Source organism: Eublepharis macularius, chromosome 7, assembly GCF_028583425.1.
Source record: "Eublepharis macularius isolate TG4126 chromosome 7, MPM_Emac_v1.0, whole genome shotgun sequence".
Lineage (NCBI taxonomy): Eukaryota > Metazoa > Chordata > Lepidosauria > Squamata > Eublepharidae > Eublepharis > Eublepharis macularius.
This window is the reverse complement of record NC_072796.1, coordinates 94,358,575-94,385,649: the sequence shown is the minus strand read 5'-3', so window position 1 is coordinate 94,385,649 and position 27,075 is coordinate 94,358,575. Positions and strand designations below refer to the sequence as shown.

At 40.3% G+C, this 27,075-nt stretch overlaps 1 protein-coding gene across 2 annotated transcripts; it reads left to right on the top strand.

Moving 5' to 3' along the window:
• Nucleotides 1-623: 623 nt before the first annotated feature.
• MYBL1 (MYB proto-oncogene like 1) lies at nt 624-23,367 on the top strand. Of its 2 annotated transcripts, XM_054985308.1 has the most exons (16): nt 624-694; nt 4,282-4,387; nt 4,474-4,545; nt 4,786-4,878; nt 5,177-5,397; nt 7,283-7,460; nt 7,994-8,068; nt 10,837-10,935; nt 14,013-14,246; nt 14,690-15,046; nt 16,434-16,579; nt 16,786-16,900; nt 17,513-17,629; nt 17,717-17,821; nt 21,998-22,174; nt 23,239-23,367. In XM_054985308.1, the coding sequence occupies exons 1-16, from the start codon at nt 675-677 to the stop codon at nt 23,365-23,367; spliced, it is 2,244 nt and encodes a 747-aa protein (XP_054841283.1). In that variant the 5' UTR covers nt 624-674. The 2 variants fall into 2 exon arrangements, with proteins under 2 accessions (XP_054841283.1, XP_054841285.1); XM_054985310.1 differs by lacking the exon at nt 21,998-22,174.
• Nucleotides 23,368-27,075: the final 3,708 nt, after the last annotated feature.

Sequence of the window (27,075 nt, the reverse complement as noted above, 5' to 3'; positions counted from 1 at the left end):
GGAGTACATCAGGAACTTGGACGTAAATTCTCATTTTTAAACTTGAGGAAAAGGCGGAGTAACTGCTGACACAGCTCTGGGGAGGCGTACTGACGGCCTTTGCTCACATACATTGAAAAAGCAGGCCTTCCCTGCAAACTCTCGAAGAAACAAGGAAACTCTGTTTCCCAGAAGAACTTGCGCTCCTGCCGCCCTCACCTCTTCCCCCGCCCCCATCCCCCCGCCTTCCTTCCCTGACGGGCCGTTCCTGTCGCTCTCTTGCACCGCCTCCCGCTTGGCCGCGTGCTGTCCAGAGCAGCCAATGGGGCGCCAGTCCGCGTGCGCAGATTCAAACGGTGACTCTGGAGAAAGGCTGGGCGCGAGATTCGGCGGCAGGGACTAGAAAGAAGAAAAGGAGCCTGGCCAGCGAGGGCGGCGGCGGCGCTGCTGCTGCTCACAGGGAGCCGGAGGACGGCCGAAGAGTGACAGCCCAGGAGGACCGGCAGGAGACGCCGAACCCTTCCCCATCCTTTCCCCCTCAGTAGGGTCTGGGTGAGCGCCATGTCCCCCGCTCGGGGGGCCAGGCGCGGCCGAGGCTAAAACGCCTTCTGGACACTGCCTGCTCCGCCTGCTTGAGCGCCTTGGGCCGGCGACCTACCCGCTCCCCTTCCCTCGCCTTATGGTGTGCGCCGAGGATGGCGAAGAGGCCACGCAGGTTAGTGGCCCCGCGTGTCCCTCCTCGGCCCGGCCCTCCTGACAGCTGGCTTGTCGGCGCGGTTCCTCAGGATCCCTTCGTCGGCTGCCCTGTTCGCTCCACGCCCACTTCTTTCCCTTTTGGAAACCGACCCGTCCTCCGCCTCTCCATCTCCGTTTTGTGTTTGTTGCTGTGGCACACGCCAGTGCCAAAACGCCTTTCTTGTTTTCTTTCTGGACATGGGTCTATGAGAGAGAATAGTGGGTCGTCTGTAAACTGATACATAGTTTGCTTTACGGCTGTGTTTTCTTGCTTGACTGGATACGGCAAAAAAGATGACTGCTGTTTTGTGGGGAGATGGCAGAGAAGGAAAGGCAAGCAATATCTCTTTGGTCTTCGTTACTGAAAGACTTGAAAGGGAAAACTGAGCTTGCATATTAAAGTGTGTGGGACAACAAGATGTGAATCCAGTCGCACCTAAGAGACCAACAAGGTTTTATTTATTTATAAGCTTTCCAGAATCAGAGCTCCCTTATTCAGATGCCAGTATTGCATAGTGAAAATCTTGTTGGTCTCTAAGGTTGCCGCTGCACTCAAACCCTGCTGTTCTACTGCAGACCAACATGGCTATCTGAAGGGTTTTTTTTTGTGTGCAGGGGAAGTGGCTCAGTGGCAGAGCATCTGCTGGGTATGAAGAAGGTCTGAAGTTCAATTGTTGGTATTTCTAGTTTTTAAAAAAATGGAAATAAGGTAGTAGGTAATGTGAAAGACCTTTATTGGAAATCTTGGACAGCTGTTGCCAGTGTGACTAGACGATATTGACCTTGAGAAACTGATGGTCTGATTCAGGATAAGGCAGCTTCATCTATTCATGGGTGTATTTTAGGGCCAATATTTTTAAAGTCTTCAGTTCTTCTAGATGAGACCAAATGACCATACTGGGTAAAAGATTGGGGCAGTGGAATGATTGCTAACAGCCTAGAGTGAACAGTGTTTACAAGTAGCTTGTGTATGCAGCATAAGGTGTGAGTGACTATGGCCCTGCTAGAATTGTTCTTCTGCTCTTGTGTTAGGCCAATGGTAAGCACGATTTGTGCCAGTCTTTTAAAAATTGTTTGAAATTTGATTTATTTTTTGTACTTGGCAACTTGGTTTGAATTGGCAGTTTATAGATCAGTAAATCACATACATGTACAGATCGACCTGATTTGAATTATATTTTAGTCAGCCTGTAGTCAGTTAGCTGGCTAGTATTTCTAGGTCTCAATCTTATGCATTGTTACAGTGACAGCAACTCTCATTGAAATCACTGGAATTTGTTTCCAAGTAAAATACAGATAGGATCAAGCTGTAATCCTGATATGGGCAGTTTCTTGAATATAAATATGGTTGTGTAAAATGGGTGTAGTGTAAATTTTGTGATTAGTAAGAATATTCTGGTGTGTGCATATTTGTCTTCTGATGCCCTTTTATAGATGCATGGTTAACTATTGTCTGTAAAATTGAGAAACTTAGTTGCTGATCAATGCTCCTAAGGGCATGGCTTTTCACTAGAAACTCCTTGGCATAGAGTAGCATAATGCAGAATAATATGATGTCATCATGCATGTATGGGAAATTAAATATGTCTCATGTAATGTTCTTAGAAAAAGTAATGCATATTTTGAGGAACAACAGAAGGATACTATGTATTTATTATTCAAGGATAATGATAAATGGCATAATTCTGTCTATTACATTAGGGCATTATTTCAAGTATTCTGCATGATAATAACTTATTTATATTATTAATATGGTTTGCAGTGAAAATACAATTAAGATAATTTACAGTGCACTAATTCTAAGCATTACAATTTGCTTATTGTAAACAGTTGAATATGATAGGACAAAAACAAATCAGTTCTCTGAGAAGAATTACAGCTCTGGCAGTGAAATTCTAAGCAAAGTTACTCCAGTCTAAACCCACTGAAATAATTGCTTAGGATTTCATTGTAAATCTCACTCCAGTTCATTAGAGTCTGTCATCCACATACCCTTTTGCCTATATTATCTTACATTTCATATATACTGTCAGTGTTCAAAATAGTTTTATTATACATCTTAATGTCTGTAAACTGCTTTTTCAAAAATGTTCAGATTTTCATAAATTTATCCTTTGATAAAATATTTGGGTGTTTTTTCTTGTTTTTCCAAATTGCCCTACTAGCTAATATGGACTTTAAATGTGTCATGAGGTCATCAAACAAGGGGGGAAGAAGAAAAATGTGTGAAGAAAAATAATATTCCTATAAAGGATGGATCTTTTTGACATCTTAATTAGAATGTTTTAGTTAACTAATATGACTGATACTGACTGAATCAACGATTCTTGTAGATTTGATCATTTTGCTAGTGTTAAAATCGAAACAGTTAGCTGCTGTAAAAGAGAGGTATTGGTATAACTATGAAATATTTGTTCTTGGAAGAAATATAAGAAGCGTTTTATTAAGCCAGCAGGTGGCGCATGGCTCTCAAAGAGAACAAAGGTCACTGTTTAATTTCTTTAATAAAGTGTTGTAAACAGAATAATTTAGTTGGAAGACTGCTTTCCAGCATTCTGTTTTTCTTGGACAAATCACCTTCTTGTAGGGGGAAAAGAGTTTACATTTCACCCCCTCACCTCTATTGAATTATCTCCATGGAGGAAAAAAAGTTGCAAGTGAAGCAGCCTTGGAGGTTTGTTTGTCTGTCCATGTGTGCCTGATCTTCAGTGGTAGACTGGGCAGTGAAAATGGCTGTGGAGCAAGCAAAGCCGAGCAGCTTTTGTGGTGCTAAGTAGTGGGCATGAAGTCTCCCATTGCTTCCTCCCTTAGACTGGCAGCAGTGTGGGAAAAGACTTTTGCTGACCAATTTCCATTGCTGATGAAGGATTTGACTCAAGGCATTGACTTGTCTTTGCTTGCTTCTGGCCGCTAGTGGCCCATTAGAGCTGTGGTCTAACGGGGAATTTCTCTGTAATTAAATAATAATATTATAATAACATTTGATTTATATACTGCCCTTCAGGACAACTTAACGCCCACTCACAGCAGTTTACAAAGTATGTTATTATCCCCACAACATTCACCTTATGAGGAGGACGTAGCTGAGAAAGCTCTGGAAGAACTGTGACTGACCCAAGGTCACCCAGCTGGCTTCCAAGTGGAAGAGTGGGAAATCAAACCCAGTTCTCCAGATTAGGGTCCCACTTCTCTTAACCACGACACCAAATGGCCAGCCTTGATGATCTTCCAGAAACAACCTGTTTTATTTCTAACGCAGCAAGAAGTGAATCTTACTCTTGAAGAGAGTAACTGTTATTACTTGACATTGTGCTAAGCTGAGAAACTTACTGCTGTTTAAGATGGGTTAGGGTTAGAGTTTGCCCATGTTTTGATCTGACCTTATTGCTTCTTGTTGTTTAATGTAGCTAGACTTTGTGATAGGTGAAGATAATAGAGTGGTTTTAAAAACCAGCAGAGTGTTTTCAAAGACAAATATGGTGCAGTCATGTCCATGTGTCCAGTAAATTGTTACAAATGCATCGTTTCACTGTCTAAGTTAACTTAATAATAGCTTGCACTTTGCAGTGAGGAAGATGATGATGACCTTCACTATGCAGATCATGACTATGAAGTACCCCAACAAAAAGGAATAAAGAAGATTTGTAATAGAGTAAAATGGACGCGTGATGAGGTAAGCCTAAACTGATTGTGGATTTTCCTTCAGGTGGATCTGATATCATACGGCTATTAACATTTTTAAAAATTGTGCCTTAACAGGATGAAAAGCTGAAGAAACTAGTGGAACAGCATGGGACAAGTGATTGGACATTCATTGCTAATCATCTACAAGTGAGTGAAAATTCAACATACTGAAACATACTCCCTCATTCATACCTTCTTCCTGGTTTGTGGCAAACAAGGGTGGTTCAGCCATGGTTTCTAGTTCTGGTTTGAATGTTAATTATAGTTTGGGTGACCCAAGCCACAAGGCCTTTTTAATAAATTTGTGTGTTCAAATTTTAGTTCTCCATCATCTGATTTGATTAAGCAAAGATGTACAACAAATAGTTTTTCCTCATTCTTCTGCAGAATCGTTCTGATTTTCAGTGCCAGCATCGATGGCAGAAAGTCCTAAATCCAGAACTGATTAAAGGCCCTTGGACAAAAGAAGAGGACCAGAGGGTAAATAATTTACATAGTACATAGTTGATGCTTTTTTTTAAAAGAACATTAGGATCACCCAAGAGTAAGATATCCCACTTTGCAATATGGCTGCCTCAGACTTAGGAATTTTATTAACGTATTCAGTGAGCAAACATTCATATTATAGAAATCTGCATTCACATTGTTGTGTACTTAAAAAGTTCTGTTGCCCAAATATCATAAATGTGATTCTGGTGCTTTGTTTCTTTAGTATGATGGCGCCTGCTTTTTCTGACAGGCTAACTTGAGCACTGTCTCTGGTCCATTTATATTCTAGGTTATTGAACTTGTTCAGAAATATGGTCCAAAACGCTGGTCTTTGATTGCAAAGCACTTAAAAGGAAGAATAGGGAAGCAATGTCGAGAGAGGTGGCATAATCATCTTAATCCTGAGGTTAAAAAATCTTCCTGGACTGAAGAGGAAGATAGAATCATCTATGAAGCTCACAAACGTTTGGGAAACCGGTGGGCTGAAATAGCAAAACTGCTTCCTGGAAGGTATTTTTAAATTTATCACTGTATGCTGTACATGCAAATAGTAAATTATTTCTAGATTTGTGAAGTTCATACCCAAATTAAGGCACCAGACTTAAAGTCATGATATTGATGCAGCAATCATACTGTACCTTAAGTATTTACTGCTATGTATCTTCAAAACCTTGCTGTTACATCATGCAAATGTAGTTGCTTCACCCGGCCACATCCTGATGGTTTGAAATAGACTGAGAGGTGCTTGGTAGAACAACTGCCTTGTGGTCTTCTGGCTTCAGCAACCAATGTGCAAACAGCTAAGTTTTTCTCAGCTTCTTTAAGTCTCTGGCATGTGGCCTTCTGACACAAATGCTCCTGGGGTGGGCTGCATTATGACGTCCCTCCCCCGAATGACATGCAATCTGATCTCACTTCTTAGGGGTATGCATTTATTTATTTATTTACTTTATACACTGCCTTTATCCTCATTAGGGATCATCTCTGTTTTATCCTCACAACAACCTTGTGAGGTAAGTTAAGCGGGATGAGTTTATGTAACTAGCCCAAGGTCACCCAGCAGGCTTTCATGGCAGAGTGGGGATTTGAGTATGAGTGTCCCAGATCCTAGTCCAGCACTCTAACCAGTATACCAAGTTGGCTTTCAAACTGTCAGTAACTCTGTAGGGTGAACTAAGTAAGGAGATATATGACAGTTTTCCAGTGGATTTTTCAGGATTTGTCAATTCGGAGATTACAGGCTGTGTGCACATTTCCTATCTCTTTTTTCAGCCTTCCTCCTTGTGTACAATTCATTTTGAATTATTTTAAATCTGGATTACATAGAATATCTTCAGCTAGCTGCTTCTCAGAGTTACATGATACGATTCAGAAAATGAAATGGGGTTGTATTCAGGAAAAATAAAAGAGGTCCGTATGTGAATGGATATAAAAAAACTGTATTATGGATGTTACAGCTGTACTCTTATTATTCCTATACAGGAAAGTGCTTGCAAATAAGACCTTGGCTGAAACAAACTTCTATGCCATTTTCTTAACTGTTTTGTGGGTTAATGAAATCCACTGCATCCTAGACTATCTGATACATATTTAATAGTTTGATCATGAGCTACTTGCTGATACTTGCTTTGTTCCATTGACTAATGTGAGGAAAGTTCATGATAATATGACTTTCCAAAGTCTTTGTTAATGTGTATTTGAGGTTTTCAAGTAGTTGTTAATGCTGGATATTTAAATAACAGACACTCCAAAAAAATAGCTCTTGGAATGTAAGGTAGCCTGCGGAGCTGGGAATTAACTTTAATTTTAAAAAAAGCAGTCTCCTTGCCACACAGTAACGTCCCTTTGAAACTGAGAAGAGTTTCATAAGCAGTCTCTTACATGATTCAGTTAGCAAAAAGGAGAAAAATACAAAAATCTACCTGTGTTGGTTTCTGTAAATATTTTTTCCTTTTTTGCAATAGAAAATCAACTCTTTGTTTGCTAAAATTATCATGCTATTTATTTAGAGGTATTTGGAACAGTTTTTCTTCAATCTGGGAAAGTCTTGAAATTTATTTTTATCTTTATAAAGGTAAAAATAGTTTCTACCGTAAATAAGTTGCTTAGTTCAGTTCCCAGATCTATGCAATGTGTAATCAATATAATTTCTAGGTTTGGGGCACAATCCAGCCAAGTTGTCTCACTGATAATGTCCCATTGATTTCACTGAGACTTACATCTTGATCCTATGCATTTCTGCTGAGAAGTCACAGTATTATTAATGTGCTTTACTCTCAGAGAATTGTGAGACTAGGATTGAATTCTCTAACATATAATCATCTTCGTCCTGGTGAAGTCAATATAACTTAAAGGCTCTTAACTTTGGATTGGTCATGTCCCATAATTTCTTTAGGACTGACAATTCAATAAAAAATCATTGGAACTCTACTATGAGAAGAAAAGTTGAACAAGAAGGATATTTACAAGATGGAATCAAGACTGAACGACCTTGTTCATCAAAACTTCCACATAAAACTTGCACTTCTAATGATCATCTTCATACCCAAAATCAGTTTTATATACCTGTTCAGGCACATGTAAGTTATCCAAAGATTTTTTTGTCTTTATATAATTTTTTTAATGAAAATGAGAGAAAGGTGAACGAATAGGTGAAAACTACAGTAAATTTTTTTTTGTTGGCAAGATGCACTAAAAAATCAAGTTCTTAAAGCAAATACCATTATGAATGTACTCCATGTAAATTCGTAAAAGTAGCAATTTAGAAAAGTGTATGCATTGCTTAAAACATGCAGCATAAACTTCCTTATTTAGATGGCATTTGGTTGTAATTTTCTGACCTAAAGAGTCAAAACATTTTCAAAACTCTACAGTTGACATGTTTATTTGATAAGTTTTTAAATCCCGTTTGGTATATCATCATCTTTGTGGAAGTTTGGTGTTTGGGATAAATTTTGGTTTCTTAATTTGATGATCTGGCTGTTCAAGTTATGTCTCAAAATACCATCAGTTTTAAAATAAGCTTATGAAAACTTAGTGCACTACAATGAAAAATGCAGAAGAAAATTATCAAAGCAATGAATAAAGAACAATTTTGATTTCTTAGATCCCAGGGTACCAGTATATGTCATCAGAAGGCAACTGTATAGACCATGTTCCAACTACTTCCAGCTTTATTCAGGTAACTTCCTGTCTATTTTATTGACTTCTCAAACTTCCAAAAATCATATAACGTTCTTTATAGATAGAGAACTGGAAAATATTTTATAGTTTAAAGGTTTTATATACAGATATTTTTTCCAAGGCACTTCTACAGGCATTGTGTATTGGAAATATGATCTGCACCGGTATCATGGAAATGGATAACAGCGTGTGCAGATTTCTGTGGGGGCAATGTAGGGGGCGGCACTGATCAGTCTCCTTATAATATAGGCCTCTGGAGAACCCTTGAAAGGAATTCAGCTGGGCCAACCTGTCCCAGCCAGGTTGGTATTTCAAGCATTATTTTTCTTTCATATGGAAATAGATTACATACTCTACAGCTAGAAAGTTTGTTATAGGAATTTACACTTCTCAAGGTAAAACTATAGGGCCTCAGGCGAGATAAGGGTTGTAATGTATAAGTTGTAAACAGGTGTAACTTACATTTGGAAAAGGGCAAGAGTCCAGTAGCACCCATAAGACTAACAAATTTTGTTAGTCTTATAAGTGCTACTGGACTCTTGCTCTTTTCTACTGCTACAGACAGACTAACACGGCTACCCATTTTGATCTTATTTTTGGAAAGTCTAATACTGTAAAGCTGTTGAAACATTCAATTGATAAGTTTAATTAAAAGCTCACTTAAGTATTATATGGGGAAAGAAGATATAAACAGAATCTTATGCCAGGGTTAACCAGTGTATTGTGTTTTTAACAGGCTGGAGCTTATTTTATCACAGGCAGAACTGATGCTACACTAAATTTGTTAGCTATGGCTAAGAGATGTCTCTTTCTTTTAATATTTAATGTGATATCACAAGAAATGGTACAGTATTTGTTACTATAGACAGGGGACTAGTATAGTATGTCCAAACTTAAATAACTGGCTTTCCCCAAATAACTAATTATCATTTCTCATAAGTTATCATATCTAATTCTGAACTTGGCTCCAAGGTACAGGTAAAAAAAATCTACACAATGGTATCACATACAAATAGGGGAGATAATTTTACAAGCTGGGATTTGGGCTCCCACCCCAAACAGTAAAAGTGCCATTTGATATTAGCTGAGTGAGTAATGACTATGCAAAGTAATTAAGGAGTAAAGAAAGCTTTATGGAGGAACTTACATACTTAATAGAAAGGTGAGAGATGTAGTTCACACTATGTTGCTTGCTGAAAGAGAGAGACTTCTGAGAAGAAGCAGAATATAGACTTAAAGTAAGCATTCTGGAAACAGACAAGGAATTACACTTAAGAGAGGACAAAGGTGCTGACCCGCCCCCATCCCCACTTTCTTATCTAATTAATTTTCCCTTTGCTGCCCTCTGCAGTGTCCTATTCTCTTCTTTTATTCACCAGACAATGCTTACTACAACAACTGAGGGGAAAAAAATGAACTGAGCAACCACAACAGCTGGGGCAGGAAACAAGTGAACTGAAGCAGCAGGAGAGACTAAAGGCTGATTGGGAAGCTAGGGAGAGAAAAGAATTTGGAAACAGCTGGAAGTGGAGGGTGGTACAGAGGACTTAAGTAATGAGATTTCCCTTCGTCTGGAGACACAACAGACAGAGGGGAAAGTGGAATCCATTGTGTGCATGGGCAGGGGATATGATTTTCCTTCACACATGACCCCCCCCCCCCCCCACACACACAGGCCTACATTTTGCAGCCATCCTTGGTGGCTGGTGAGACACTCCTAGCAGTTGCAACTTGCTAACCATCGAGGAAAGCTGCAAAGGTGCAGACAGTCCCAAGAATGAGAGAGTGCAGCAGCTGCATTCTCATAGCTGTGAGAATGGTCAGAATGAATGGATTTATTTTTTGGTTGCCTGAAGATATCTGCAAAGCAGTCCCTGAAAAACTGGTATGAAGGGAGCATGGAAACTTAATCCAGAAACATGCTATGGCATTGCAGTGAGAATAAAAAAAATTGAGCAAACTTTTAGCTCACTTCTACTGGCAGAGCTGCTGCTTGTGGACGAGAGAGGTGTGGTGACTACCCAGTTTCCTATCCTCACACACACACACACACATCTTTGATTTGTGGCATTTTGACTCAGTGGTTTCCTCAATTCTCAGCATCAGGTTTTTAGATGCTGCTGGAAGACGGAAGAAATTGGAAAAGTCCAAATTTGTGAGCACCAGCTGCTTGTGGTTTGTAGAATCCAATCCATGGTTAGAGTCTCTCTACACAAGACATCTTACACGAAGACTCTCAACTGATTTACTTTCTGTGTGGTCTCTGTCTCCCTAGCAGTGCATGTGTATCCACAATGGGAGAACTAGTGTTAGATCTTTCACTTGATCCTACTTGTATAAGATGTCTTGTGTAGAGAGTCCAGTAGCACCTTTAAGACTAACCAACTTTATTGTAGCATAAGCTTTTGAGAATCACAGTTCTCTTCGTCAGATGCATGGAGGGCAAGAAGAAACCGGTCTTGCCCTCCATGCATCTGACGAAGAGAACTGTGATTCTCGAAAGCTTATGCTGCAATAAAGTTGGTTAGTCTTAAAGGTGCTACTGGACTCTTTTTGATTTTGCTACTACAGACTAACACAGCTAACTCCTCTGCATCTTGTGTAGAGAGACTCTTAGTGAGTTCATTAGGATTGCTGCCTTAATCTGAAATGGTTTAAATAGCTGTTTTCCAGGGAGGAAGAATTTAACAAACCAAAGCTGCATTATTAAAAACCATATGTTAAATAAAATATTTTGTCTATTTTTAAATATGCACCCTTCACCAGCCATTTGATGATGATCCTGACAAAGAGAAGAAAATAAAAGAACTTGAGTTGCTGCTTATGTCAGCTGAAAATGAAATCAGAAGAAAGAGAGTCTCATCTGTAAGAGCTGCTTGAATAAATGTGCTTTTTATAGTGCATTGATGAATAACAGTGATGCCCTTCTGAAGTACATAGTGTGTATGAATGGTTTCATATATCTAATTTTGTAATGTGTGCCTTCCTTTCCTGTTCTCATGTATGCATGGAATTCAAGAGGTGTTGATCAGGGTGATCTTGTTCTCTGGGCAAGTGGGGACAAGGGGGAGAATAGTTGATACGGAGTTTGGGGTAACATAATGTGGCACTGGGAACAGTTGCTTAAGATTCAAACAAAGCATGCATGTACTTGTTGCTTTTCCCAGCTTTCCCTTCTTTTAAGGCTAAATTGGGGAGGGCAAAGGAAGGCTTCAGAGGCATAGAGGAAGACCACAACTGTAGCTGCACTGCTTTCTCTTCCAGAATCATGAATGACCTGTTTTTCATCTGTGGAATCTGTTTTGATTAGGGTCCCAAATTGTAGTTGAATTGTAGCTTGCTTGCAGTTTAGACAAGCAGTGCCTGGAAAAATATGTCTGCATATACATTTGTTTAGGCTAGAAGCAGATTGATTTGTACACAGTTTTTCCAAAAGCTTATTTCTATGAATTCCAGGAACATGTCTTCACAAAGTCTACCAATCAGTTATAATTTACCACAAAGTCCAAAAGCCCTTATTGTCATGAACCGGTATCTTGAAAGTAGTAACTCATGTGGTCCAGCTCTTATGTGTATAGATATGAGGAATCAAAAATGCAGTCTGGCTGGATTACAACAAACTCTTTCCTAACTCCTGTAACTTGGGTGGAGTAAGTGCTAGCGATGTTGGTAGGCTCCAGCTACTCCTTATTTAGTTGCTAACCTAGACAGGCTCCACCCGGAATAACAGACTGTTAACTAAACCAAAAAGTACCCAGAGGTAAAAGGACAAAATCCTCTAAGTATTATGAATCTAATTTATAAATTTGTAATATTTTTAGTATTTTAGTAATCTGTTAAAGTGCAAAGTGCTAACAATGTGCAATAACTACATATAAATAATACATTCATATACTTAATAATCAAGCCACTCCATAACAAGAATAAATAGTAATAGCTAAGAATAAATAGTAATTATTATTTATTTATTATTTTATTGGCTCTATTTCTTGCCTGCCATCCTCGCGAATGGGTTCAGGGTGGGTTACAATAAAATGCTCAGTGAGCATTAAAACATATAAAATACATTTAAAACCAAAAAACACCACAAATACACACAAAAACAGATGGTGGGCCCCCACCAATAGTAATAGCTGTTAAGAAGTTTAGTCACAGTCCAACTGACGGAACAATGCCATCAGCCCAAACCGACTTGGTGATGAGCTATTGTACTATAAGTGACTCTTAATTTAATATTAAAGCATATGAAGAAATGTGGATACGAAACAGGAACTTGAAAATATGCTGGCAAAGCCCATCAGCTTTTGGATGTAACATTTGGCTTTGGTGCTCTCCTGTTTAACAGTGGATTGTGAAAGTCACTTCCATGAGTTTCTTACAACTGGAACTATTACCTACAATAGAAAAACGTATATTTATTGGCTTATTGACTTCTCACCAGTTGGACTGTGATTGAACTTCTTAACAGTTATTTGCTACTATTACTATTTATTCTTGACTATTACTATTTAGTCTTGTTATGGAGTGGCTTGATTATTAAGTATATGAATGTATTATTTATATGTAGTTATTGCACATTGTTAACACTTTGCACTTTAATATAGTAATAAAAATACTAAAAATATTAAAAATGTATAAATTAGATTCATAATACTTAGAGGATTTTGTCCTTTTACCTCCGGGTACTTTTTGGTTTAGCTAACTCCTCATTTAGTGGCTACACGGCCCAGGCCCTGAGCATACATTACCGCTCCTTGTTGCTGCTTCTAAACACCTTACGTATAGAAGACTCAGTAGTGCCCATAGGGCTGTCCTCTAGCAGCCCTCCCCCCTGCTTCAACTATATATGTGATATATGTGACCTAGACATGAGAAACCTGGGTATCTATTGCCCATAGGGCTAGGACCCTGGTGGTATCTCAAAGTCCATTACTGTACTGTGGCATAATGTGTAGTATTGTGCCTGGCCTAGTGGGTTTGGCATGACGTGAAGCATTTTGAATATCTGTTCATGTAGGTGACACACAGTTGGTCCCCCTCCCTCCTTTGGGCAGTCTCTTGTAGCCCATTTAAGTGTTTGGGCTATAACAAGATGGGTAGTGTGAGGGTGTAATTCGCAGCAGAGTGGTAGGTAGGAAAAAGAGTTGGGATTACTTTTGTCTCTTCTCTGCTCCAAATTACCTCTTACCCATAGTTGTTTTTCTTTTAAAAAAATCAGTATACAGTATATAAGAAAAAAGAAAAAATGTTGAGTGCAAGCATTTTATTTCACAGTGAACTTGCCTTTTTTTTTTAGTTCAAGCTCTGGAAGCAGTTTAGGGTGCTGTGTTATATTGTGAAAAAATCATCTGGCCTATTCTGCATAGCATTTATTTATATACTCATGTTATTCTGCCTTTCTCGCTGAGACTCGAGGCAGATATGATCAACAACTGGAACATTTGATAAATAATGCAATAGTATGCAAATGCAAATTGGCAGAAATTTGAAAACAAGCAGAAACTGATACAAAGCTAAAATAATGCTGAAACAAAGCATAGGCAATTTAACATAACATATTAAATGACACAGAAATTACCCATATTACAGCAACAGATGCTGCTGTGTATTTCAGATGGCCAAGCAATCACATGATAGCAGTTGATTAGTATTTATGTGAATTTAGAAGGATAGAAAGTTAACATAACTAGGAACAACAGTTTGTGTTAATTAAACTAGATATGTAGTCCTTTCCTGGTTTAACTTTACAGAACCTCAACTTGTGTAGAGCACAGGGAAAACAAAACAATTGTCTACTCAAGTTGGTGTCTAACCAGTTAGTAAGTGGCACACTTACTTTATTTATTGATGGTTTCTGTTGACATCTTTTAAATCCCTGCAATAATGTAACTTACTTTTCATGTTTAATTTCAGTATAATAGCAATACCTTTTGTATTTTTAGCAAGCTGGAAATATTTCTAACTGGTCTGGAAGCTTCATCATGGAAGATAACATGTCAAATGCCCTGAATGGCCTTGGGGAACAAACAAATGAATTTTATGCTATAGAAGAAACCCAAGCTGCAGGAGCTCAGCAGAACTCTCCGACCAAATATCTGGCTGTGGAGGCAAATGCAGTTTTGTCTTCTCTACAAACCATTCCTGAATTTGCAGAGACTCTAGAACTCATTGAGTCTGTAAGTCTGAAGACTCTCATTTCCAGTGCTTAATTAATACTGTTATTTTACTTCAGAGTATACAACATGAGAAATTCACAATTAATGAACTATTGCCTATATTAGCGTTAGTATCATGTACATGGATTGCTGTCATATACAGCTGGCTCTTTGTAGTTAGGAAATATATAAAATTCTAGAATAATCGCTGAGAAAATTTTATATTGACAGTGCAATCCTAAACATACCCTTTGAAGTCAACGGTTTGAGAATTGTATCATAAAACAGTAAAATATGTATATAAGGACTGATGTTAAAGTCGTGACTTCCTGTTAGAATGAAGATATACAATGATACAGCTGATACTGAGTTCAGCCCACCTATTCGCTTCAGTTGAAATAACTGTTTCTTTCAACAACAGTTTAACAGATGCTTTTTTTCTCTATGTGACTTGTGTATGGTAGGATCCTGTAGCATGGAGTGATGTCACCAGCTTTGACCTTTCTGATGCGGCTACTTCTCCTGCCAATCAAGCACCAGTAAAACAGATGCGGATTCAACACAACAATGGGGCCATGGAGTGCCAGTTCAATGTCAGTGTTGTGCTTGATGGCAAGAAAACAAGTGATGAAGAGGTAACTGTGTCAACATCCCCAAGTGCCACCAAGTTCAGCACCCCCCCTACCATTTTGCGAAAGAAGAAGAAACCCAGAGCTGGACAGTCACCAGTCAGTGAGCAGAATGATGGCTCATGTAGTAATGCTCCCAATATTGCACTAAAACAAACACCAGTGAAAACACTACCCTTTTCTCCCTCTCAGGTAAGCACAAATCAGTCAGTATATCTAATTGTCAACATGGTTGCATCTGGATATTTAAATCTGGAGACTGGGACTATGAACAGACAAAACAGATGTTTCTGTAAACCTGAGAAAAGCCCTAGGTTTGTAGAAAAATCTGGGAAAATACATTGGAGGATTACAATGATAGAAGCAGCACCTGTAGCTTTAAGAAATGGATACCTTCTGAGAATTCAGTGGCTACTATAGAGGTTGTTAGGTGATCATAACAATATTGCCAGCCTTCAAGCTCTGGTTTTCTATAAGCAACAGGAAGTGGGAGGGAGCAGGGTCCTTTCCAAGGCTGTTTGTGCTTCACCAGTCACCCTGTTCTCCTCCCCCATGCCCTGGAAGGGAGGACTCACTACGGCCAGACCCAGCAGCAAACACCTGGTTACTACCTACCATTTAACAGGAGCCACCACATGAAAGCTGATGTGGAGTAGTGATAAGAATGTCAGAATAAGATCTGGGAGACCCAGTTTTGTACCTCACTCTGCCATGAATATGTAACTTTGGGCCAGTCACTTACTGCCAGTATAACTTATCTCACAGGTTTGTTGTGAGGATAAAATGCAGGCGAGGAGAAGTATATAAGCTGTTTGGGGAGAAAGGCAGGGCATAAATGATTTAAATAATACATAAAGCTGAAGACAAGGGTATAGGGAAGCTTGGGTGGGGGGAAGAAAAGGATGCAGAAGATATGGGGGCTGCCAGGAACAGGAAAAGATGAGATAAGTGCAAGTGCTTGTGGATTCCCCACTTTTGTTAACCTAATAATAAGTTTGCTTGCATTGGCTAGATCAATAATCTTTGTGTTCTTCAGTGCAGACAGTGATTGAACTGTGATTTAAAGCTATTAAGCGAGGAGTTTTCCTCATTCTGTCTGGTGGATTAAATCTTTGGTACCTAAGAAACCTGTACTCTCCCCCTTCCCCATCCAAAGGTTTTGAATTGACTCACAGCAGGAATGACCAGATTGCTGTGCTTTTGTATAGTTTTGTTTCCAGTGTCTAGTCCTCTTGACTTCAGGGAAAAACACAGAAAATATGGGAATGGCTCCTTAAAATTCTGCTTTTACGAAGTAAATGGAAATAGTTTTAAAACTTATAACTGCGGTGTTGAACTGCTTTTATCATTGCCAGTTTTGATCACCTTTACCTGGAATGAAGTAGTTGGGTCTTTCCAGAATGCTTGTAATTTTCTCCTAGTGCTCTGCTACATCATGACTCTATAAATATGTCTCTATAACAAAAAAGAAAAATTAAGGCTGTATTGTCAAATTTAGTGTATTTAATCTGAGATGAATGAGGAAGCTCTTGCTTGACGTGCATATAACAAGTTTTGTTCTTGTCTGTCTTATGTGCAGTTCTTTAACACCTGTTCTGGAAACGAGCAGTTTAACCTTGAAAATCCTGTATTTACATCAACTCCGATATGTGGACAGAAAGTTCTTATTACAACTCCTTTGCATAACAAAGAAGTGACTCCCAAAGATCAAAAAGAAAATGCAGGGTAGGTTGATATTAAATATTTGATTTGGAATGAGTGGGGGGGCGGTCTTTTTGAAGAGAAAATAAATAGAGCTATGTTTTAAAAAAATGACTTGGCAGGTATAGCAAAAAAACAACATAGGTTGATTCTCCCAAGAAACCTTTCCCTAGAACCATTGTTTTTTAAATAGTATAACATGACACAAACATCTTTTGGGTCTTGGATAGTTTTAGGACTCCTACTATTAGAAGATCTCTTCTGGGTTCAACACCAAGGACTCCAACTCCATTCAAGAATGCTTTAGCTGCTCAGGAAAAAAAATACGGTCCTCTGAAAATTGTGGTATGTAGCATTTTCATTTGTATTTCTCTTAGTGTGCTCGTAGTTAACTTGATGATACAAATGTATAGCACTAGAAGAAATACTTTTAAGATGTAAGCATGGTCTGTGCTGTTTGCTTTAAACTAGTTATGCCTGCTTTGTCTTCCTTGCTTTAAGCTGTGCTTTAAGATGAGTTTAGGGGCTTGGTGACCTACTTCCCTACCTGTGTGTGTGTGTGTGTGAGAGAGAGAGAGAGAGAGAATGTACAGAAATTCAACATGCAGTTATGCTTATGATGTTATATAATACATGATTATAAAAGTCTTATGCAGACATTTACTTTACTTACCAGGAAATAGGATTTAAAGTGGCATAAACTATAGTCTGACCTTGGGTTTTTTGGGTATTTTACCCCTTGGGTATTTTAATTGACTTCAGAGTGGAAGAAAATCATTTACAAATCTTTAGCATTTTGTGTGGTGTTAAAAATTGTGAATCACCACATATGGTTATAAAACTGTATTAAATGTCTTGATCTATAGAAATGCTGTTCATTCCTGTTAGATAAATTAAAATGAGCAAAGGAATATGAAAGGATCACTTTGAATTTCTGTATTCTGCCATTTTATTTAGTCACAGCCGCTTGCCTATTTGGAAGAAGATATTAGAGAAGTTTTAAAGGAGGAAACGGGAACAGATATATTCTTCAAAGAAGAGGAGGAGTCCGTCTATAAGGGCTGCAAACTAGAGGTAAATTATCCTACCTGACATTTCAGAATGGCAAGAACAATGGAAGAAATTTTAATTCTTTCTTTGTCTTTAAAATGTTGGCCACAGAATCTTTCTGCAAAGAAAGTCAGAAAATCATTAGTCTTGGATCCTTGGGGAAAAGAAGAGCTTGGTGCCCAACTTTTTACAGAGGACAATATTTTAGATGTGCAGGTGAGCAGCATGGTATACAAAATGCAAATATTTGAGGAAATTGCAACCTGTTTGTAATAACTGAAGCCTTATTGACGAGAGCTGCATTGGGGCCACTTAAACATCTGAAAGTAAACTGATAAAAGTTCTGCTATTGGGTACTTGATTATCTAGATCTCTCACTTAGCCAGCATCACCCAGAGGGCAAGCTCCTTCTTGTCAGCCACTAGAAAGCGTATGCACCCCATTCTTGCCTCGCCAGCCAGCCAGCTTGATTCTTCTAGTTGTTGCAGGGCTTCTGTCAGCTGGTGCTGCCAGCTGACATCATCATTAGGTGCTTCACTCCCCCTCAGACTACCTGGAGTTGTCAGGATCCAGTTCTGCTGAAGGACCCTTGGGCAGCTGGCCTGATTGACTCCTTGCTGCATAGGATGGCTCCCTGGATTAGGGGGAAGGGGAGTGGTCACATCAGGCATGGGGAAGGAGAAGTGTCTGACCAGGTCACTAAGGCATTCTTGATGGGGTGGGTTTAGTTGCTGCAGGTTCCTTGGTAGGGGATGGGACAGAGCTTGAGAATCCAGCACATTTGGTTAATGCCTGTAATGATGCTTGTTGTCAGAATGACTCTTTTATTCATACCAATTGTATGTTTATATTCTAGAGTTGTCAGGCAAATACATAATTAATTTTAAGTTGTTGGTGTTAAAAATAGCTTGCCCCACTGGAATCATATTTTCTAAATCTGCTTAATTCAAATTTTGTTAGCTTAAAAATATGTTAATTATATGCTTTTAAAGTTACTACACATTTGCTAGGTACAAATCTTTTAAATGTTGATATGTCCATTATTTTAACTTCATTCGTTTGCTGTTCTTCAACAGTTACATCATAGGTTAGTTGTATTAGTTGATGGGGTGAAGAATGGGGCGGTCCATAAGTGTGAAAGTGGAGACCAGGGTGGGGCTGGGATCCCAGTAGTCCGGGGTCAAGGGAGGTATGGCGGTGGGGCGTGGGGCTGGAAAGGAAGGCCACGGAGACGTGGTAGGGCTCAGTGTCCTTCCGACCACCCCATCCCAAGGCATGCTGGTTGTGAGGCTACGAGGATGAAATGCCTCCCTCCAGCACTGTTTTGTGTAATGCCAGGTCCATAAAAAGACCCAAAAACTGCAAGATTATATTGCAGCAAAAAATGTGGACCTGGTATGCATGACTTGAGACCTAGGTGAGGGATGACGAAACAGTCGCCTTGAAAGAACTCTCCCCCCCCCCCCAGGGTTCTCGGTCCTTCACCAGCCCCGGACGGATGGCTGGGGGTGGTGGTGATACTCATTTGAGAGTCTTTCTCCTTTAGGCCACTCCCCACACCAAAGATCACTGGCATTATGTTGGCCTGACATGGGATACTGAGGAGAGTTTGGCTATCTATGTGGTGTACTGACCACCTAGTGCACCAGCAGCCACCCTGTCAAGCCTGTTGGAGGTGGTGGCGGGATGGGTCTTGGAGCATTCCGGGTTATTGGTCCTGGGTGACTTCAATGTTCACGTCAATGATGCCGCTTCTGTACAGGCTTTGGACTTGGTGTCATCCTGGCAGCATTGGGACTCTCCCAAATTGTTTCCATTCCCATGCATCAAGCAGGGCAGGCCACGCGCTAGATTTGTTCTTTGGGATGGGGATACAGGTGGACCTTGATGCTGTTGAAGCGGCACCATGGTCAGACCACTTTGTCCTGAAGGCTCATTTGGGAGCGACAGCCTCCTCCTGCATAGGGGGTGAACTAATTTACACTCGCCAGCAGAGACTAATGGATCCAATTGGTTTCCAGGATGCTCTGCGGGATCCGATGCCTCTGGCAGTTCATTGGATGAGCTGGTGGAGAACTGGTATGACTGTCTCTCTGAAGCCATCAACAAAATCGTTCCCCGTTGCCTTCTCCATTCCCATGTTAGACTAGCCCCCTGGTATATGGAGAAGCTACATCAGATGAAGCACGAATTGAGACGACTTGAGCGAGCATGGCGGTGAAATCGGGACAAAGAAGCAAGATCATCTTATAGAGCATTTATGAAAGCCTATGAGGTGGCTGTGGTGGCAAAGAAGGATTTCTTTGCTGTCTCCATAGCATCTGCAAGTTCACACTCAGCAAAATTGTTTCAAGTAGTTTGATCCCTGGTCTCCCTCTCTCAGGGAGACTGCCAAATTTAAAAATTGCAGCTAGTAGCTGCAATGCTTTTGGGAGCTTTTTTGCAGATAAAATTTTGTCTCTCCGCTGCAATCTGCCAGCCATGGTTGATACAGTAAGGGGATTGGAGACCCCTTGGCTGTCTTCTGGTCCTTTTTTAGATCACTTCAGTCCGGTCTCCCAGGAGGAAGTTGACAGGATTCTGTGGCTGGTGAGGCCCACCATGTACTCCCTGGACCCCTGCCCTTCATGGCTGGTGAAGGCCAGTGTGGACGGGTTGGGGTCCCAGCTGGAGGTTATTACTAATCAATCGCTGAGCTCCGGGGATTTCCCTGGAGCGTTGAAGGAAGCCATGGTGAAGCCTCTTTTGAAAAAGCCATCTTTGGATCCCACCAATCCGTCCACAATTACCGACCAGTTTCAAACCTCCCTTTTTTTGGTAAGGAGATTGAGCGGGCGGTGGTGGAACAGCTGCAGGTTTTCCTGAAGGTAATGTCCTAGACCCATTCCAGTCTGGCTTCCGCCTGTGCCACAGGACGGAGACAGCCAAATGAGGCACAAATGAGTATCTTCCGATTACTGTCTTATCAAGAGTGATGAACAGCTGAAGAAAGACTCTCCAGCCACAAAAGAAAGCTGCATGTCTCTCCCACAGACCTGGGAGTGTCAGGATGCCATTGCCTTCTGAAGGGGTGGGGCACCCAGTTGTATCTGTTGATGGGCGGCTGGCCTGACTCTGCCCCGGGTGTCCTGGTGAGAACTTTGGAGGCTGTAGCTGGATGGTGGGCTATATGGTCCATCACCTCCCTGCCCCCATGCGCTGGGGAGTTATTGTTTACCAACCCACATCTCTGCCCTCTTTCCCCATGTGTGTAGTGTACAGGGAAGGAGGAATGGCGCCCCATCTGGGATACTGAAATGTATACTGTTATGTTGAGATGTGATTTTATTGTTTTACAGTTTTATCTGCTTTACACTGTAATCTATCTATTGCGGTAACCCGCCCAGAGCCTGCTCGCGGGGAGGAGGGCGGGCTATAAATGTAATCAATCAATCAATCGTAGGTAAAGCAGAGCTGGCTGAAGTTGAACCCAGCAAAGATGGAGGTCCTGTACTTGAGTCTGGAGCTGCCAGATTTGGGAATGTGATTCCTGGTCTTTGATGGGGCACCGCTAGTGCCTGTCTCATCGGTCCGGAGTCTTGGAGTGCTACTGGATTCCTCCTTATCAATGGAGGGCCAGGTCACGGCAACTGCCCAGTCTGCGTTCTTCCATCTTTGACAGGCCAGGCAACTTGTGCCCTATCTATCAACCTGCAACCTAACTACAGTGATCCATGCAATGGTCACCTCCAGAACTGATTACTGTAACTCGCTCTATGCAGGGCTGCCCTTGGGTCTAACTCAGAAATTACAGCGGGTCCAGAATGCTGCTGCATGTGTCCTGATGGGTACACCATACAGGGCAGATATTACTCCAATTTTGCAGCAGCTGCACTGGCTCTCTGTGGTGTTCTGGATCAAGTTCAAGGTTTTGGTTTTAATCTTTAAAACCCTAATGGACTGGGACCAGCATACCTGAATACATACATACACGTATGTACCCAGGAGAGCACTAAGATCAGCAAATAAGAACTTACTGGTGGTCCCTGGCCCCAGGGAGGCCTGCCAGGCATACGGTTGAGGCTGGCCTTTGGTTGTCTTAGGAGCCTTCCTATCGGTCTTCCGCCAGGGGGGTCAGGAAATCATCTGCCCCCCTACAAGTGCAGTCACTGGAATGTTAACTGTGGCCCCCACCCTCCACTCTTTTGTTTATATTATGATTGGGGAAATTGGAGAGGGCTGCCATCTGAGATGTTGTCCGCATATGTATCATGGTTTTTGATTGTTAAATGTATTCTGAATGTTTTGAGCGGGGAGGCGGGCTAAAAATCAAATTTAATAAATAGATAAATAAATAAATAAATAAATAAATAAATAAATAATTTTTAAAACTTCTTTTTCTTTGCTATGTAGTCAGAAAATATCTATACCACATCACTTCTCATGATTCCGTTACTGGAAATACACGACAATAGAGGAAACCTGACTACAGAGAAACAGGATTCCAGCTTAGCAAAGTCAAATGTAGCAATGAAAAGAAAATTAAATACTTGCACGTCAAAAAATATTAAAACGGAAAAGATGCTTCAGGTCTGTATTCATCTTATCTTGGTATTGTTCTGTTCAGGTTGGCTGTTAAATATTCTTTGAAAATACATTTTTTCTCAGTTGTAAGCATTTCCTGCTTACTTGTACTATGCTTTTCAATATAGTCCAAATAGAATGGAAGGTTCTTGCATGGTTGGAAGCCCTGGAAAAGGTCCTCTTCCCTTCCCTTCCCTTCCCTTCCCTTCCCTTCCCTTCCCTTCCCTTCCCTTCCCTTCCCTTCCCTTCCCTTCCCTTCCCTTCCCTTCCCTTGTCATGATGGCTATGGCCACTTTGCACAGGGGAAGGAAATGAGGGGAAGTTGAAGACAGGGAGGGCATTGGGACAAATAAAAGTAGGTTGGCTGATGGGTGAGATGGAAGTAGAAGGGGAGAGGGTCTTGGGGCTGCCAGGGAAGCCAAACAGGCAATAGTGAGGAGGGACAGGGGAAATGGGAGATCCCCCGCAAGACCTGTATGTTCCCTATTTGTATATATCAATGTCTAGAGATGTGTCTTTTTGGTAGCCTTACTGCTACTAACTGTGTAATCTGCCTGGAGTCTCAGTGAGAGAGGTGGACTGTAAATAACATAAATAAATAATAAAGTTTCAGGAGGAAGCATTATATAATGTTAACATTACCCTACAACCAGATTATTGAAAGGCTAGGATCCAGCACTCTGCAGGCCCTGTTTTTGCCCTTCTATTCTTGTCTAGGCATACATGGGCGTTGCAAAGAGCGTTTAAAGTGAATGGAAGATCTGTGGATGATTCCCACATTCCCAACCAGACTTTCTTCACCACACAAGAATATGTTGCACCAAACAGAAGGGAGGGGTGGATGGGAGGTAATGACACATTGCCTTGCCTGCCTATTGGAATTCTCCACATGTGGGCACTGTTTTAGTGAACTAGATCATATTTCAGTTGCTTCTTTGCATACATTTTCAATAACATGCATAATGGCATTGCAGAAGGCTGAGGAGTGGGGCTGAAAATAGCAGTTTATCTAACGCCAATTCAAGAATTGCTGAATTCACACAAACTGTTAACTGGACTGTATGTTACAGGCAAATTGTGAATGGGAAGCTGTTGTTTATGGAAAGACAGAAGATCAACTTATCATGACTGAGCAAGCAAGAAGATACCTGAGTACCTATACAGCTACTGGCAGCACTTCAAGGGCTCTAATCTTGTGATTGTTATAAATGTACCAATCTTCCTTTTCCTTTTTACTACGGACTATATGCTGAATTTTTTTTCAGCGATGTACGTTTTGATTCTTTGTGTAGTTGCTAGGATGCCTTATAAGGGAGAACAAGTCTCTTTTTAGAAAATGACAACCGTCATGTAAAGCTTTTTAAAAAGTGGATTTTAAATGATCTTTTAAAAACAATCTAAAGAAAATTGTGATAACTTTTTTCTTTTTAAGCAATTTTTTAGTATTCCTGACTATATGATTCTACTCTTCTGTTAAGAAACGTTTAATATAGAGTAGGTTTACAGGTACTAGGTGAAAGGATAACACACAAAACTTTTGGTAATGCTTTTGCTTAAATGCTCATTTGCTTATGTAGCAATTTGATAAAGAAACACAAAAGAATGGAGACTTAAAGGAAGAATAGGAGGTTGCACTACTAGTTCTAAGGTATGCTGCACAGAACTAACTACAGTGTTAAATGTATTTATTTGTGAATGGTACTTCTAATAAGAGAGGCAAAGGAAAAAGTTGAATTTTATTAGGGTAAAGCATCAGTATTCATAAATCTCCAACTGAGACCATTGTTGAATGTATTGTACAGCATGTAGGAGCAGGAAAGCTTTTGTAAATTGGAAGTGTGTTTGTGTTTAATTTATTTTTATTTTAAAACTTAAGGCTGCAGTCTCACAAAGTGTGCACATATGCCTGCTGTGCTGCAAAGCCGGACAAACTTGCACTGTGCATAGGAATTAGTATTTTAATACCTGCTGCTCAGAAACTACGCCTCCTTGCTCTCCTCCTCCACTTTCTTTAGTCTCTGCTTGGTGTACAATCTGTTTTCACACATAGTCCATTCTTGTCCTTTGAGAGAGACTTTATCTCCTGCTATCTTCCTCAACTACTTTGGTCTGTGATATCTCCTTTATCCCTTATTTCCCATATTCACAGCTGAAAATTTTCAGGATAGTCCTGAGAAGTTAGTCTATCTCCTGTGACGGGCAAATCTGAACCTACTCCCTTTCCCCCATGTCTAAGCTGTGAGAACATCATGCTCTGTCTTCATGTGATAGGAACTGGAAGAACAATGCAGAACATTTGGTTCAGGTCAGCAAAAAATAGTTCTTTTTTATAAGGAAGCTGAGAACAAAAGGAAAATAGTGAGATAAGTCTTAGAGTGGGTCCATCGTGGAAAGCAGAAAGGACCCTCTAGGTCGGAAGGATGTGAAGAAAGCATTCTTACTGGGCTATGCTCATACTCAGATTGAGTTTATTGTCACTACAGAGAGTATCTTGTAACCCCAGAGATACTGTATGGTAGGGAAAATGAAGAGCAGGCTGTCTGTCACATCTAAAGTATCGCAACTGACAGAGCTGTGGAAGAGTTGTAGAATATTGTGCATGACAGAATGTAACAAGTTTTGAATATGAGAAGAGACTGATGGTCTCCTTTAGCATGTGCCCTACCTTCCAGTTCTCACAAATGCATTATAACTCTTCTTGGCAAACTGATTGGACTAGTTATGGGACCTGAGTCTTCTCTGATTGAGGAAGGATGACTTTAAGATGCTTGTAGCTTGTCTGTGATCATCACAGGAGTAAAGGAATGCATGCTGTGTTGAGGTCAAGGAGAAGAGCAGGTTTAGGTATAAACACATCCCCAAGAGAAATACTTCCTCTTTTGAAGGCTCGGGTGGTTTTTTCCTATAATCTGCACAGTGTAAATAGGAAAATGGGGAATCTAAGATATTCTCTGTGAAGGATAATGGTGGAGGATCTGCTGCTATGACATGGTGCTTGAAGCTCTGCAAACACCAGCAACTCAGATAGGTCTATACTGGCACAAATGCTATGTAGGATTGCAGTCTTAATGTGTAGATATTTATAGGCATGCAGGTTGTCTAGAAGCTGCTGATGTTTTCCTGATAGTGGCTATAGCAGAAATAAGAAGGCAAATTTTAACCTTGGTGCATAGAATAGCAGCAACATTATATGCTGTGAAGTACACAAGCTTGCATTTGATCAGCTTCAGGATTGCACCATCTCCTTTTTAAATCATGTTTGGTCTACATAGTAGTTTTAAATTCAGCTTAGTTATACTACAAGTATTCCAATAACTTGGTTATAAAGGGATATATTTATATAAGGACAGAACTTTGGGAGCTGGTGGTGTGAACTAGACTGTAAACAGATATAGCTGCAGGCACGCCTGTGAATATGGTAGCTGGAGGAGGTGCTTCTGCAGTCACTAACTTGCTGTTAGCAATTGTCTGTGTACAGCCACTGCTATTTCTCCATATAGGCATAGGCATGTGCATGGCTGTGGAGAGGCACTGAGAATGGCAACTAGTTCTAAAACATTAATATCTGCCCTTGGAAGCCTCAAATACACAGATGCCAAACTATTTAAAAAACTAAGTTTTTATCCATTCCTCACAGTGTCACGGGTTACAACAGTTGCTTCAGTTTACTTGCCTTAGACATTTGCACTTATTTTGTCCTGTTTGAAGGAATGTCTTGGTTTTGCTTTGTGTTGTAGCTATTTTTAGTTAATTTCTTGTAGAACATAATGGTGTGCTGTCAACCTAAATACTGACAGGTAAATAGAATTGTATACTGTAGATGTTAGCTATTTATAAATCTGACACTCTTCCTCTCCACTCCTGGGTGTGCTGCTATAGATAGCAGCAGAATCTGCTTGCTGCTATGAGAGATGGAAAGAGCGAGCATCATATGCACTGTAAGTAAATGACAAATAGAATGATGGCATGTTCTCAAGTTAACGTTGATATTGGCTGTTTTGGTGTGGGGGGTAATACAATTACTAGCAAGAAACTTGATACCACCATGAGCTTTCAGAATGAATTCCCTTGTTTGTGTGGTTTGTAAAACATACAATACTTTTAAAAAATAGCTCAAGGTCCTATACCATAGTTATTTATTTATTATTCTAAAGGAGTATTTATATATAGAATGTTCACCTAGTTGCCTTCAATAGGCACACAAAGTTTTATCCAGTTTTAAAACTGTTTTTGAGTTTTTTCAGAATAATTCTCTAAAGAATTCTCTAAAGAAGAGAATTATTCCTCTTTATTGAAATGTGAGAAACCAGTTTGGAACTCTATAACATTGTTGGTTTTGGTATGTTCACTCTTTAAAGAACTTTCTTTTGAAGATTCCCTATTTGAAACACAAAGAAGTCAAGTGAATGGGGCAGGCATACAGTACAGGCTACAGTACAGGAGATCAGTCATCTAATGATAAACCCAACATAGCTTTTTTTAAATTGCAACTCAGTCACAAGCCATGTCCACAGCTTAGTGGCAGGATAATGAGGTAGTATGGGTAGGTGACATCTGCTGGGTGTATGCAAACACCTAACTTGTAGCCAGTATGGCAGGATCCAAAGATATCCCTGTGTGTGTTTGTGTGTGGTTTGTGTGTACCCTAGTGCGTACCTTCTGGCTGCAGTTCCCAGTGCTACATTAGCAGCTACTTTTGAGGCTCCCCTGATTTTCTGGAGTAGGTCTTAGAGGAAGGAATATGAAAGGTAACAGTAGGATCGGGGTGGGGTAGAGACTCAATGCTAGTAATCTTGACCTGTAGCTCTTTGGATCCCCCTGCTGCTTTGCAGAAGGTATGTAAATTATTCTATAATTAAAAAATGGTACCAAAGTCACCATTACCAGCGTTTAACGGAGGTCTCTGG

Bases quoted from the DNA above. Each gene is read 5' to 3' on its own strand.
- MYBL1 (XM_054985308.1), top strand. From the start codon at position 675: ATGGCGAAGAGGCCACGCAG. The intron at 8,069-10,836 runs GTAACTTCCTGT...ACCCTTCACCAG, and splicing joins CTACTTCCAGCTTTATTCAG to CCATTTGATGATGATCCTGA. The intron at 14,247-14,689 runs GTAAGTCTGAAG...TGTGTATGGTAG, and splicing joins CTCTAGAACTCATTGAGTCT to GATCCTGTAGCATGGAGTGA.